General features: G+C 41.6%; 1 protein-coding gene across 1 annotated transcript in view; it reads right to left on the bottom strand.

The window, feature by feature from the left end:
• Positions 1-16,291, bottom strand: part of FBXW8 (F-box and WD repeat domain containing 8) — a 63,525-nt gene that overhangs the window by 36,811 nt on the left and 10,423 nt on the right. The window contains exons 2-4 of the mRNA XM_009886742.1: positions 13,419-13,523; positions 6,080-6,244; positions 5,373-5,461 (exon numbers count right to left, since the gene is read on the bottom strand). Of these exons, the coding sequence (XP_009885044.1) occupies positions 5,373-5,461; positions 6,080-6,244; positions 13,419-13,523 (359 nt within the window). The remainder of the gene's footprint in view (positions 1-5,372; positions 5,462-6,079; positions 6,245-13,418; positions 13,524-16,291) is intronic.

The raw sequence follows: 16,291 nt of genomic DNA, 5'->3' as shown, positions 1-16,291 counted from the left end.
TAAAAAGCGCAGAAAAGTGTTTTCAAGCCTTTCGGGCTAGTTTCACACATCATTATGAAGCTAAAAAGAGTGGCAAGCCCATTTTTTTAAAAAGTCATTTGCAGGTCACCTTTGAGCAAGAGGAAAGCAGTGTGGGAGGTGATTTTAGAGAACAAAGAAATCTACCGTATAGTAGCAGCTCCTTTTACGTCTCTCCGTTGCTCGTAATGACTTAAACTGAAAGGCCCAAATTGTTCGAAAGTGCTGCAGCGTTTAATCTATAACTCCCATAAGACTCCTTCAGAATGAAGATAACTGTATGAAAATTATTTTAGTGCATTTAGTTTCTCAGTATGAGAGAATCAAAACATATCACTACCTCTAAACCAGATGATTCCCCTAACCACACAGGGTATTTAGGAAGTTCTTTTGTTTCTCGTTGCCTTTATCAAGCATCACTTGGAGACATACCATCTGTGCCAGGTGTGCTCCACCCCGAAAGGCGCGGAAGTGTTAATCTGTAGATTTATCGAGGCACTCAGAGCAGATGAATCTCACTAGCCCTAACTCAAGAAAATAGAATCTGTAGGAAAGACGACAGTACTTACTAGGGGAGGGAGGAAACCGCTGAAGCCAAAATACAAAGAGAAGAACCAAGGGCTGATTCCCAGCCGAGTCTGGAAGGGGTGAGGGACTCCACACAGCATCTGCTAGACCGGTCCCCGCGTCACAGCAGAGGCATGACCTTAAACCTCCATTTACGCAAGCTCTTAACCAGCAGGCTACCACTCTTTTTTAAGTCAAAGAAAACTGAAGAAAGAAAAAGTAGATACCTTTATATTTCTGGGCCTTTGGGAGGGTGGTTTGACTCTGGATCTCTTCTGTTTATTTTCATTTGGGACGCTTTCAGAGCCACAAACAGCAGCAGTAAAACCACAGTGCCCTTTCCACAAGCAGAAAAAAAGTTAACGCAATGCACAATGAAACATCACCCTGACTCACAGCAGAGTTGGTGCGGTTTTACGGGCCGAGCTGTGAGGCGAGATGATCACCACCGACACGAGGCAAGTTTACCGCGCACTCTCGAGGATGGCCACACGTTCAGTATTTGACACAGAGCAGCAAAACAGCCTCATGACACGTTACGGACATGTCACACCACGGGATCTACTGTGTAATGACACCACAGTGCAAACAAGTACCAGATGCATGTTCTGAGATCGCTATCTCCAGGAGGACCTACCCTCTGACTACAAGTGCCCATCAGTGTGGCCATCAATGCTGCCAAGAAGAAAAAAAATAATAATAAAGTAGCAATTTTACTGTCTGAACATGCACTTGCTCTACAGGGGGGAAAAAAAAAAAAAAAAAGAGAGAGATTTAAGATTTTATTAACAGAAGGTGAAGAAATCCAGACAGTCTGTCCTGAAACCAAACATACAACAGCATTAGGTACAGTGGAACCTAATCATCAGTAGTAATTTATAAAAGCCAAGCAAGCAGATGTATAATTGCTTTAAGTAAACCCTGACTTAAAGAAGAAACTACATTTGAATTGAATATGGAGCGGGGGGGGAGGACAACATCCCTTTAAAGAAGATCCTTTGAGACACGTAACTGCAGAAAGGCTGGCGAATACGACATTGATTGGGAGTGAGGTAACCACAAACACCGCTGTCTCAAATGAAAAGGGATTCAAGGTCTGACCCAGAAAACAAGCATCGTAACCGCTGGGATGAAATTTTAATGATAAACACAAGATGCTCTGCATGCAGGCCAGATTGAATTATCTGATGTCAGCCAGTAAAAGCAAGGCGCTGGGAGAAAGAGGAGCCGCGAGCAGCCACCTTCAACGCGCAGCTCAGGTTGCACTTAATCAATCCTTGATATTCTGCCATCTTCTGGCTTGAGCTTTGGCAGCAGCGTGGAGAAAAAGAGAGGAGAGTGCATGAAATCGGTACATTTCTCTAAGGGAGAGCTAGCCCTGTATAGTTTATCTTTGCTTCCTCACACAAAGGTAACAGAGATCCGCTCCCAAACCAGTTCAGGCAAACTACGTCTCTATGCGTTACACTTGTTTTGAGTCCCCCTGCCCACAGACTGTACAACTTCCTCTTCAGAAAGATTAAAAAAAAAGCTCTATAGCAGCCAAAAAAAAAAAAATTATTCCACTTCCCAGCGGAGTTTGAAGCAGTACAGTGAAGAACACAAGATCAGGCCTATCACAGCACAGGTTCAAGTCAAGTAGGACTGTTCCCAGGCTTGCTCCAAGACCCCAAATACACAGAACCTCTCTCTCCACCCCTTTTTAATTTTTTTCTAACCATTCCCTGATCTTCCAAGATCCCGAGCTGAACCCCCTGAAAGCAGGGAGCAGCTGCTACACACTGCCACAGTTTCCAGCCACACAGACAGAGCGCGATGCCTGGTTGGGCTGCCCGAGCCCAGCCAGAGCGCTGCAGCTGCTCCCCAAAGTCAGACAGCAAAAAACCCGCTGAAAACCGAGTGGCCCTATTTTTCTCCAGCGCAGCAACCTGGAGAAGAAAGAAAGGTAAACGATGCCACAAGCCAGGGCTTAGAAAAACCCCGGGAAATGCCACACACAAAAATTAGCTTTAAGATCATCATCAACTTCTCAAGTCTTGCAAAGTCACACATCAGTGTAGCTTTACACACACGGCAAGTCTCGCTGTAATCTATGATTATTCACATGTAAAGCTAAGCACATAAGTGTTTGCAAAACTGGAGATATAATCATTAAATGTAACAGATAATTGATATTTATACTGAGAAGAAAATTGACTTCTGTTAACCTCAGCTATTAAATTACTTCTTCAGTACTGAAAGAATGCAACAGCTATTGATCACCAGATTCATTACACTTTTATGACAAATTTGAAAGCACAACGCCATTAGGTACAATATTATAAGCTGGGAGAGAAAGGGGAGGGTTATGTTTGGATTTAAAAAAACAACAACAACAACAAAACCCCAGCAAATTCCTCAATCTACCTATCCTAAATACTTACTGAATGCACATAATGAACTGCACAATTTGCTAATGTCCTTGGAAGTTTTAGTTATAACTTTAAGTCTGTCTTGTTTGATATTTACCATGAGATATTATTGGCAGAGGCGACAGTGCGCTACTGTCTTGCAGACTTCGATCATCACTGGCAGAACAACCAATTCTTCTTCTTTTGGGCAAGATTCACAGAATAGTTTTCTACTTGCAGCAATTTAAGAGATGCTTTCAGAGATCTCAAGCTACCAAAGCAGAGTGGAGGGCGAGTAGTAAACAGCTCAGGAAATAATATAACTTTCGTGTTATATTCTAAACATTTCATTTACTAACCAGGTAAAGTCAAACAGCTGCATTCTGATTTCCCCATGTTGTTTTATCAAATATATGCTCATAGCTTCATAAAAAGATACTTCATTACTAAAATTCATTTTCCCAGAGAAGGAAAAATTACTGAAAAGTAATGTGAGCGAAACCCATAATGTCGCCTTTCCTAATGGATAAGCACGTGCACCTTTCCCTTCAGTGGTTTCTTACCTGCCCACCTATTTTCATGAACGTTTCAGGAATCCAAATTACTTAATGGCACCACATGCCTTTACCATGCCAACTGATGCAAACTCACCAAAAGAATCAAGAGATACTGGAGGAACTGGGAAACCAATACGGAAATAGTGTGAAACTGCATAAACCCGACTCCCGTAATACACCAAGATAAAATACAGACTATTTGAGTTTAATATGCAGGATTAATATCCTTTATTAATTCTTTAGAAATTTAATTTATTCTGCCTACCATTTATATATTGCATGTTTGCATATGAACACAATGGAGAAAATGAAGAAAAAGAAGAGCTGGAGGTTTTGGCAGCAGCGTGGAGACAACTGGGGTTTCTGGCTCCCAAAAAAGTCCAGGAGGTTTCATTAGAGACAGTGGAACAGATACAGTAGTGCAGATCCCCAGCCAAGGCCAGGAAATACACTGCCCAAGCTGAAGGGCACAAAAGAAGTCAGGCTGCTATCCGCAGAGCCGCATCCCAGCTGCGGACCACAGCAGACTGGGAGCTGCGGTGTCTTACCGGTGGCCCGAGGAAGCCTCAACATCAGGCAGGCGTCCAGGTAAGACCTGGAGTACTCCAGCCACGTGAATTCTTCAAACCTCTTGCCACGGCCACTGTTTAGGTTAACCACTGTGTGGCACTGCCCCGCTGGAGGTCACAGACTACACAGCAGCAAAAACGTGGCATGAAAAGCAGAGAAGGAGAAGCAATAGGCAATGAACAGGATGGAAGAGAACAGAAAGGGAAACGTCCGAACTCGGAAGTAAAACAAGCAGAATATCATCTAGTAAAAAAGACAAACAACAAACCAAACCAATCAAAGGTTAAAATCCCCCTTTCACTCATGCCGTCTGCTGGTTTAGATTTCTGCTCTCAGTTGCCCAACAGCATTCAAAAGCGTTTCGATGTATATGGAGTTATCTACATCGAATGTATTTCAAAGCACCTTTCTTTTAACAAGTGTGTGAATTTTATAGTATTTTATAAGTAGTTTTCTCAAATCCCACAATGCATAAGCATACCATTAATGTGAAGTGCTACCATAAAATATGGAGCTCTGGTATGTTAGAGGACAACATCCTCTGACTGCCCCGAGCATGATATCATTTGTATTTACTGATGTGACTTCTTCTGGAGGGCTACTAATTCCTGAACCTGTAAAATTCAAGCAGAATACAGTAAAGCCTTACACCTACCAGTGGTAGTCATGGTATCCTCTTCCAAGAGTTTGGGAAGTTCTCAAAATTGAATTTAAGAGTGTAAACCAAACGAATAGCTAGCAATAAATGAAGGTCCTGACAAAGCTTTATATTAAGAAAAGAGAAGTTTGAGTATTCTCTGGGTTTTGGGTGGGTTTTTTCTTTTCCTCAGATTGTCTTTTACATAATAATGGAGAAAAGTAACAGTCCTTCTAAAGTTTTCTTGCCACAGCATGCAAAAATATCCTTGTGATTAAGAGATTTTAAGAGCACTTTTCAGTAGATGTGTACAATATTTAATAGACTCCGTATGCTTCCACAGCAAAACAACAGATACAGTTCATCAGAAAGTACTATAGTCTACAGGGACCACACGCACGTGAGACAGCTTTTTTAATAGTACAATAAAAATTTGTACTTCTGAAATCACCTGTAGATAACCATCATTATCAGTCACTTTAAGGACTATCTACCTCACCCACAAGGGAACTGCAGTCAGAAGAATTCACTCTTGTTGCCTGAAACAGCTGTTTCTTTTGAATTTGTTAGAAGGCAGCACATGAGATCTCAAACGGTAAAGATTAAACGAGCATTACTCAACCTCATACTCACCCAGCAATAACAACTCCATCGCAAGAATGTACATCACAAAGAATTTTTCCCAGCTCGTATTGCAGCTGGCTCACACCACCGATGCGGTTCTGCACAGAAAGACGAGACACAGTGTTGGGATTGCAATACATTCATCGAACACGTTAATTTGCTGCTTTGTGGAAAACTCCGAGCTTTGCTATTGCTACTGACAAGTCACAGCGCAGCTGAGAGAAGACCCATCTATTTTATGTTTGCCTCCTGGAATTTTTACAGACAGAAACAAAGGAGAAAGAAGCTATCGCTCTTCATTATTATTCCTAATCTTTAGGTAGAAAAACAACCATCACCAAAAAAAAAAAAACCAACCCCAAATTACCCACGATAAGTTTCTTTTTCCAGGGTATGTGATGAGCAGGGGAAGGAGCCTTCATCTTTAAGGCTGATTCTCATTATCAAGGGACACTCGAAGTAGAAACATCCCTCTCTCACCAAAGTCAACGGAGTAGCACAGCAAACAGAAACACTCACTCCCAAAAGCAATCAGTCATTGGGAGAAAACAGTATTACAGCTAGGGCACAGTCTCATAAATCCTTCAGCAGCTTTCCCCTTTTAACTGGCAAAAAGAAGTTGCAACACAAAAGACCGGCATTTCACTACCACTTCCTTGAACCAGGTTCCCATTTTTCTACAGCACCTGGATCACATTAAAGAAATTCCCTTTTACCTTCCAGTTGGTTTTCAAAGTGCGCTCTCTGGCGTGGCAGTTCTTGAGGGCGAGCTTCCAGCAGGAATGATCGGAGATGCTCGTATCTAATAGGTATCCTTCCTGTTGGCACAAGCGGTACCACAACACTTCGTCTTCCGCAAGTATTTTCCATGTTCTGCTGACCTAAAAGTCAAATGTGTATATATACACACCACTAAGTTTAAGTAAAAATTAGATTTCTTTTAAAATTAGTTAAGTAACATCTGAAATATACACATTGAAAACAATATAAGCCTGCACCGAGACTAAATTCTTCTCTAAACATATATACTACTAACAGTGTGGAAAAAAAGAACCTTTAACAAAATGCTCGTTTTCTGTGGATTCTTTTGAAAATAACTGAGTTTCTACTCCACTGAAACTCCACACAACATCGATGATAGTGTTTAGTGGCCACAGGGCCAACCTGAAATATCAGTGCACGAGAGATTTTTGAAGGGAAAAGCTGCAAGAAAACAATTAAGACAGCCTTTTAAGTTTAGAGCAAAAATAGGAATTTATTTTCATATTTGTAGCTAAGAAAACCTCTCGGATCATCCCACAGTATCTCTAAAGTCCGACCGACAATGCCTGATTATGTGTATGACATTAGTGATTTATAACCTATTGTATTACAGTATGCATAAATAGGAATGAATTATTAAGTTTTTCAAGTAGCCTCTAGTTGCTGTCCATTTCGGAGAGAACAGCTTCATCATAATCAATTGTGGGCTTAGAATTAAAGATTCAAGAGGTAAGAGCCAACTTAAGTAGCGTTTGTTCTCTGTAATTCTTAATTTAAGAAAACAGATGCAACCAATGAAAACTGCCACTGGTGAAAGCAGCAATCAACTGTAAGCTGTTTCCAAAAGATAAAAAAAAACCTTCTCAGACTGACATCATTTTTAGCAACTTACAATTAAGCATCTAATGCCTGTTTCAGTCCCGAGATTACACCAAGAATCTAGGTCTCCCACTGATACAAACTCTCCCAGGACCATCTCTTCATGTTTACTTGCCATTTGTTCCACGTTCACACACAGATACAAGATGGCACAGTAGGGTGAAAGATGAATATTACTTGTTCACTATTTTATAGGATTAATCTCCATTATATCTCCATTGCCATGCACATCCTGCTTCAGACTTCTTAATATCACAGCTTTCCAATACAAGGTATACTTTCAGAAAATTATGTATCATGAGGTATACTGAAAGTACAAGATCCTTTTGGCTAGTACAGATTTGCAAGAAGTCCCCACAGAACACAAGCCATTAGAGCGACAAAGCATGCAGTGAGGTTAGGGGGAAAAAAAACAAAAAAAAACAAAAAAACCATACTCCCTTAAATAAATCAAGTGATCTCAGAGTTTGTAACGTGATCTGTAAAATTTTACATGTGATGACTTGGAAGAGTCATGCTACTAACTGTAGGATCAGGCCAAGACCAACCAGTCAGAAAGACCCCCAACGCCGCAGGGAGAGAGGAGCTAAGGTCCAGGGAGCAGGTCAGTCCCATCAACACAGCCCTGTGCCTTACAGATCTCCCAGGTCACAGTAAGTGCAAAACCATCTTACACGCGTGGTCCCAAATCTCACAGAATCATAGAATGGTTTAGGTTGGAAAGGACCTTAAAGATCATCGAGTTCCAACCCCCCTGCCCTGGGCAGGGACACCTCCCACCAGCCCAGGTTGCCCAAGGCCACCTCCAGCCTGGCCTTGAACACCTCCAGGGATGGGGCCTCAGCAACCTCTCTGGGCAACCTGTGCCAGTGCCTCACCACCCTTAAAGTGAAAAAACTCTTCCTAAAGTTTCATCTAAACCTGCCCTCTTCCAGTTTGAAGCCATTCCCCCTCGTCCTGTCACTACATGCCCCAGTAAAATGTCCCTCCCCAGCTCTCCTGGAGCCCCTTCAGGCACTGAAAGGCCGCAATAAGATCTCCCCGGAGCCTTCTCTTCTCCAGGCTGAGAATACTACACTCCCTGCATACTATACAGTCCTCAAACAGTGGGACGGTATCTTCTGCAAAAATCCAGCACAGATCTCCCCTTGAAAGCTTTATGAAGCTTCTAGTCATCTTGTGTGTGTTGTGTGGCCAGTTGGTCTTGCTGCAAAGACATATGTGTATCCATACTGCTCTCAAAAGCCAACATCCCACTAGAAATCAAGAACTGCATCATAAGACAACTCTAATGACCTGTTTCTTCCAGGGAAAAAGGGAAAAAAAAAAAAGTTTAATGTGAAAAAAGGGGGGGTGGACTGCGTAACCTTGCCTGTGTTTTTAAGGTTTGATACCTACATACAAGAGCAGCTCCCAAACAGGAACATCCAAGATCAGCAGAACCAATATTCGAGTTAGTCATCAAGAGACCTCAATTCTAACCAGCAGACACACATAAACCCCTTCCATCACCAGACAAAGAAAACAACCTGGACAGGGCAACCACAGTGCCTTAAAAACGACAGGAACAGCACCGAGTCTTCTCCAGAAGACAGAAGAATATACATCATGCTGTAATATAAATGCAGTGCTTAATGCTCCTGTCCCTACAGGGACATGCTCAGGAAGTTCAAAAGAAAAAAAAAAAGGGCAATCCAAATTTCAAACCATTACAGTTTAGTGAGGAATTTGCTCTCAACTTGATTGTAAAGCAATATAAATCCTCATATTATTGCTTGGGGAAAGAAAAAAAAAAAAACAAACCACCCCACACCAAAAAAAACCCCCAAAACACACCACAAAAACTGCACAACCCCCCCCAGGTTTTTGCTGACGCACAGAAAAAGCAGCTGTTCTGCAGGAGTAGAGCATCCCGGCCAAGCCTGGGAACCTCTGCCCCCCTCCCATAACCGCAGCACGGTTCTGCTGACACTGGGGGCACAGGCTAACGCACAAGCACAAGTAAACAAAGCCAAACTGCGCCAACTTTTGCCTTGCTTTCAAAAAGAACAGAAAACAAAATTAAAAAAAAAAACAAACAAAACCCCAAAAACCAACAAACCAAACAACCAAACACACACAGCCCTTCTGAGTTTGCCAAAATAGACAATGTTGCACAGACCTTTCTAGTTTCAAGGTCTTAAAAGCATTTTATAGACAGTAAAAAAAAAAAAAGGGGGGGGGAGGGCACTACATAAAATTTAGACTGCCTTTTCAACTTTCAGGAACAAACATTCAAGGGGAATAAAGATCCTATCCTATTATGATTTTTTTTTTAAATCAAATTACATCGACTCCTGCTGCTTTACAAGCATGAATTTCCAAAGGGTCCCTAACGCAGCCTTTTCTTAATGCACCAAAACTGGCATGACAATCCCTTGTAAAAGCCCCACTGAGTGAGCCTCAGCTGCAAGAAATCTCTAATAAAAGTGTCTCAAGCATTTCACTTTACAGCACCACTGTGAGCTGCCGCATTAAAACCAGCCATTGGCTTGAAGTCAGCTTTATTAGATCCGCTTGACTTGGAGTTTCAGGTGAGGCCCCGAAAGCCAGAGCATTACGGCTTTATTTATACGCACCCATACGTTCTGCTTGTTGGAGAGTAGCTGAGACACGCAAAGCTCTTATTAAACTATGAACATAATTATTTCCAAATCTGCACTGCGTAGGAACTCCAACAACGATCAATGACAACATCTTACAGAGCTGTTTATAAATTTAGAGTCCCCGATTTAATTTTATCTTTAGTGTTCCTATTATCTTTTTACTACAGTTCTCAAACGTTCTCGGCAAAGAAACTTTGGTTTCCCCTGAGCTCCACACAGGAACAGTTTTATATATTATAGTTCAGCAAGTAATAATGTTCTGAAGGGCTTCAAACGCTTTCGCTGACATAGGTTTTGCTATTTGGTTTTGCCGTTGGGGAATATTATTTCCTCCCCTGCCCACCCCCCAGAAAAAAAAAATCCTAGAAAACTCCACCTCTTCCATCAAATCCTCAATTTCTTCTAATCCCGTCTAAACCAACTGGCTCAAATCCTAATGAAGGTTTATTCATCCCTCTCCATCTGATAACTGTCTTTGTTTCATTAGGTTTACTTTCTTCCCTAGTCACACAAAGACACGTTCAAGGTTCAGTCGCCGAAGCCAGGGGCCTCAATTAGAAATAGCTGGACTTTCAATTCAGTACAATACCTAGTGCCAAACAGTATTCAATCCAAAGCCATTCAGATGCACATTTACCAGGTGGAAGCTGCTCATCTTTCCAATTCACACCCATAATGTTATTTTAAGTCTCATCCTGAGCCCAGGATATTCTTATCCATCCGTTTCTCTGCTCTCTCTCTAAACTATGAGGCGGATGGATGATTACTCTTACTTATAAACAACCTTGATGCAAAAGTATCCTCAAAAAAAATAGATGAGATTTTCTTTTTTAAAATGTATAAACACTAAAAGCCCAACAGTTTGACAATTTCAGAAGCTCTAGAGGAAAGCATCTGAAATTCTTGATCTATGCAAGACAATTAATTCTTAAATTCCTAGAAACAGACTCCCTTGTCCTAGATACATACACAATTGTTGTGTTGGTAAACATTTCCAAACCATCTCTCAGACAAAAATTCTAACAGTTCAAGGCAATTTCCCACTGATCAGTTCAGAAATAAAACTGCCTTAGTATTGCCAGAGTTCAGTACATACTGTCGAGAGGTATTTCACACCACAAAACGCAATTTATGCAGTCTCTGCTAACAACTGTAACTATACGGAGAAGTTCATAGATTAGACCTTAGCACAAAGCTGAGCGCTTAAAGGATTGCAGATCTCTGCAGTATCAGCCCTAAATAACACAGGAACTTCTGATGCCTTTCAACCTGTCATATTTGTGGTGTCCAAGTGATTGTTTTTCTTTTCCCTCCACATCACGACCAGGAGGAAGGACTGACTGTTCTCAGACATCACCGAAGTCACAAGAGAGTCACTCATAGCATCGATACTTCTTTCAATGATCAGAAGAGAATCAAAAGCTGCTCACAGTGCTGGCACAAAGCAGAGGGAAAATTCTGCCATTACTCTGGACTGTTCTGCTGACACATTAAGGCCTGGATACCTTTCTCCTTGAATTACAAACATGAAATATCAAAAGGGACTGGCCTGCTGGATGCTACCGAATATCGCACAACTACGGCGAACCCACCAGAGCTTAGGAACTGGTGACACCATTAATTTACAGGCTGCACATGGCGTTCGTATTTCAAGTACCATACGGATAGTTTGTGTTTTATAGTACTAATTCCAAAAATCAAAGAAAAGCTGTGGGGAAGAGAGGGAGGGGGAAATATCAGGGTGAAATTAAAGTTCTCCAGAGCAGTCTGTGGTGTGATTAAATCTCAAAGAGGCTCCGCAGTCAGGCTACTTTACTGTTAGTCGGTTACCAATTTGGCATAAAGAACTAAGCAAACAGGTTTTCTCCAAAGGCACTCGCACAGTTCACGATGCCAATTCCACTAACTGGCCCAATTTCACTAAAATCCCAAGGTGCCTTAATAAAAAAACCTTTCTACGATAACACTGTAAAGCAGCAGGGCTTTCCATTTAACAGAGGAGGGCTTTCCCCCCCAAAAACCAAAATCACCAAGAGAAAAATGAAAATGGTATTTATTTTTATTGCTTTGCTTTTTATTTGAACGCTTAAAAAGAAGCCAGTTCTGCACTAGAAGCACTGGATATTCTGGGCATTTGCTCAGCTACCTGTCAGCTGCCACGTAGGATCAATAGACTCAGTCTTAGAAGGCGAATGAGGAAAGCAGAAAAATTTCACAGTGTTAAATGCATCTTATGAGAACAGGTTCAAGTTAAAAACCAAAGTGAGCGAGAGAGAAATCAAGTGCAGCCCAAGCCCAGAGAAGAGAAGCTGCCCTTCATCAGCCAATCTTTTTACTATGCCATGAGGTAAATTGATCGTGCCTAAAAAAAAAAAAAAGAAAAAAAAAAGATAGAGAAAGAATAACCTTAAAGTAATCCACATCAAAAATGCAATCCCGTTCCATTCCATGGAATGCGGCCTTCGTTGATCGTATATCTCTACCTCAAATGACAGAAACTCGAGCATATCTGAAAGCTTTTGTCTCCTGAACAGCACCAAAAAATAACCCTAGACAATTTTTTTCCTCTGCAGCAGAAGCCCTGCAAGAGGAATTATTTTTCTTCTAACAGTCCTTCTTCCTAAAAGCCATTAGGAAGTCAAAGATTTAAGCTATAACCACCTGTAGCTATTCAACACTACCACTTGCTCATACTGAACATTAAAAGCCCAATTTCGTTTCAGTGCACGTGCCATTTGGGTAATACTTGTGTCTCATTTACCATCCACAATACAGCCATACCCTGCCTGTCGCTTTTCAGTTTCTAAATGTTAACATTTCTTTCTCTGACAAACAACCCAGGGCATGGTTTGAGTGTAACACAAAGAATGGGTTTGGTTGGATTTTTGTGAAGTTGCAAGATGTGCTTTATACGTAAGAGTTCAATGAACACGGCCTGAAACACTAAATAGTGGCCGCGGGAGAAGCTGGCAATGAATATCCACAATAATCTACTCTGCCCCACAGGGTAATCAGCACTCGCCAATTATGTTTGCTTTGGAGACTCATTCAGAGAGGAGGTTCATCATTCAGCGTGTGAAGAAAGGAGATAAAGCGGCTCAATCGTGTGGGATGAACAGTCCTAAGTACAGTCGGGTGTGTGTGTTTAAGTTAGTAAAGCTGCCTAAAGAGACAGGCAGTTTACAACTACACGTCAATTACGACCATGTCTGAGTACAGACGGGTGAAAGCATTATCTTAAAGTATTACCAAAGAAAAATATTAACCCCTTGCCCGGGCGGGGAGGTGGGGAGGAAACCAGCGCCATTTAAGAATTTAGCCTCGCATGAAATCACTACAGACAAAATGTTACTACTCTGATTTTTGTGGTTCAAGTCACACACCGAATAGTGGGGGAAACAGCTGTTGCCATGCCCTTAGCACTGCAAGGTGTTAAGTTCTAAATATTGACGCAAAATGCTCACTTGTTTCTAAATCCATTCACTTGAATCAAAAGACCTTTGCAAGTATTTATTTTAAACTTTAAGGCTTCACTTTTGTCCAAGCCACGAACGTTTCATTTAACTCTACTCAACTGCAAGCTATAAATCCAGCTCATTTACTATTATTTTTTCAATTCAGCTTTGGAATTATTTCCAATAAGCAAAAGCACTATCAGCTGAGCCACGAGGGTTCCCACACACCTTCCCTGCATCAAGGTGCACTGTTTCTTGAATATTTCTGCCAATTTTACGTGGTATCAGAGAAGCAAACTGTCAGCAGCACTTACCTGAGCACACCTTCCCAATTCACTCTTGCCCAGGTACTGAAATATCTTCAGTGCCAGTTCATAGGGCAGCTGGATGTCAAAGAAAGGAACCTCATTTATTTCATTCTGAAAAGAAAAAAAGAGAAAATAGTTTGTTAGGCTTCTTTAATGCACAGCTAGATAGCAGCAAAAGCTACCACAGTGCGGAGAAAGGATGTTGCTTCCTCAGTGCCATCCCAGTTCCATGAAAAAGGCAGGAGCAATTCTGCCTCTCCACCCCGTAACAGCACATCATCAGACAGAGCACCCTGCCAGGAGGGTACCCGAGCTATTCTTTGTTCTTCCTGGGTCACATCAGGTAAGGAATATTACAAGGCTAAGTGGAGCTAACAAGCAAATTGAGGAGAATTGTAAGGCTTATTTATAGTCAGATGGCACAGAAACGTGAGACACAAGCTCCAGTAGAAAAGTTTCTCTAAATTTCAGCATCAAAAAGACCAAACAAGTAAGTGCTTTGAAGACATATGCCCATTATTAATTTCGCTTCCAAGATTTCAAACACAGATGATGGAAAATTAATGACTACTTTGATATAAAACTAAATGGGGAAGACATTACAGTTTTTGTCTTTCATTAGTAACATAAAAATGTCTTTTTCGTAAGAGATGTGCTGAAAGAGTTGCTGCTTTAACTGATTAAGTATCACAAAAAGAACACCCCACCCTAAGAATCCATGACTTAGCTAAACGCTGCACATATGTTTTTCCTAGAGTGTTTTTTGTTTGTTTTAACAACATTATTAAATCTTCCTGCAGCTATCATATCAAGATTTGTCCTTTCCCTCCTTTCTGTCTGGATATTCCAAATTTTTATACTAGAGAGAGAGAGCACAAAATAGCCCATTCTGACCATTTCTATGTTACCCATTCTGAAGCTTTGCTCTCTACTGTTTTCTCCTGGTTTCTGTACCCCCACCCCAGGCGCTCCCAAACACCTGATCACTCTCCATCACTCCCCAGGCACAAAATCAGCTGCTCAGATAAAATTTATATCTCCATTGTTTGCTGTCGGAAAGTCGGATCATCCCCTGCGTCTTAGCACTTCTCAAGCCCCCATATCTTTCTTTCTCTGTAGGTCTCTTCTACAATCAAAGACGGTAAAAATTAAACCTGCAGTGCCAATGAAGTGGCAAAACAGGCAGTGCTGGATTTATTTAAAGTACAGTTAGATGACAAAACTCTTACACAATACAGTTGCATGGAAGTTTTTAATGCAAATGGTAATCCACGTGAGATAAAAATGTTTAGACAGCACAAAGATGGGCAACGTTCCCATTAGGCCTTTTTAGCAAGATAGCACCAGTCTACAAACACTGGAACCTTGCACTTACTCTAAAGTTACTTAAACTAGGACCGGCGGCCAACCCTCCCGCTCCCCTTCCTTCTTGTCCACAGTTCCCTTGCACCAACAACCCCTTTTTGCCCCCTTTCCCCCTCCACGCCTTCTGCACGAGGACCACTGGCTCCAATCCCTGCCATGGATTTGGAAGATTGTTTCCTTTCATGTGATTTAAATTGCATCTATTTCCAAAAGGGACAGCAAAAAAAAAAAATAAAAAATAAAAGGGAATGGGAGAGCACATCTCCATGGCCACACGCAGACAGACCTCAAGCTGGCCAGATGTGAACCAGCTTGGATCCAGGAGCCACATAACCATTTCAGAGCAACGCGCTGCCCAAACAAATAAGATGAGCCATTCGGCAAGGCTTATTAGCTCGAGGCTTATGAGCTCAGGCACAGCACCACAATGAATACATTGCTTCCAAATTGGAGTTGACGCACGTCCAACCAGCAGAACCTGGTCTGTCTGCACATACCCAAAGGTATCGTCAGAAGGACAGGCTGCCTACAGACAGACCGGTGTAGACACAACAGTCAAGACTGACAGTTCTTGCACCAAAAACAGAGGAAAAAAAAGATAAAAACAGCTATAGAGATTTGGGGTTTTTTTAAAATTAATCTGCAAGTGTATGTGTAGTCAAACTGTAAGCACAAGCTTGCAACAAAGCACAAGCAACGGCTCATACTAATTCCATCCTAATGCAACTTTAACATTAGAGGCAGATGAAGGTCTTCCCTTTCTCCACCCCAAAAATTCATGCAGCTTGTCTTCAGCACAGCACTCGCCGCTGCAAACGAAGCGGTAATGTTAAGTCAGCACCAGCCTGTCTAAAAGTCTACTGGAATGAATCCAAAACTCAAATACTACCATCCCCTCTGAGACAGATTTGGGCTCCTGTGTGCTAATGGAGCACTAATTCTGTAAATGGATTAATTTGTGCCTTGCAGACAGAAATTTAATCTGCTCCTTTTAATTTTTTTAAGCAAAGAGTAATTAGTCACAGTTAGGTTAGTGAGAAGCAAGAAAATGGGTTTCCCCCCTAGTTTTCCTACGCTGTAAATAAAATCTCTATTGCATTTAGAGGAGTTATGAAAATAACTTTTATCTGGTTCAGAACTGTATTTAAAACAATTTCCAAATTAACTCCTTTATTTAAAGAATTAATACTTGTTTTCTTACTACACTGCAGAATACCCTTAATTACTGCACCTGCATCAAATAGCCCGAAAAAGCAACAAAAACTTTTTTTAAAAGGAAAAAAAAAAAAGGAAGAAAGGTAGATTTGGAAGGGTTAAAGAAAGGTGGATTTGGGAGGGTTAAAGAAAGGTAGATTTGGGAGGGTTAAACCCTTGTAAGGCAGAACATATTCAAAAGCTTTTAGGCTGCCCCGAGAAGCTGTGGCTGCCCCATCCCTGGAGGTGTTCAAGGCCAGGTTGGACGGGGCTTGGAGCAACCTGGGCTGGGGGGAGGTGGCCCTGCCCAGGGCAGGGGG

This window comes from Charadrius vociferus, unplaced genomic scaffold (genome assembly GCF_000708025.1).
Source record: "Charadrius vociferus isolate BGI_N301 unplaced genomic scaffold, ASM70802v2 scaffold776, whole genome shotgun sequence".
NCBI lineage: Eukaryota > Metazoa > Chordata > Aves > Charadriiformes > Charadriidae > Charadrius > Charadrius vociferus.
The sequence above is the reverse complement of the archived record's forward strand: the minus strand, read 5'-3'. Positions and strand labels throughout refer to the sequence as shown.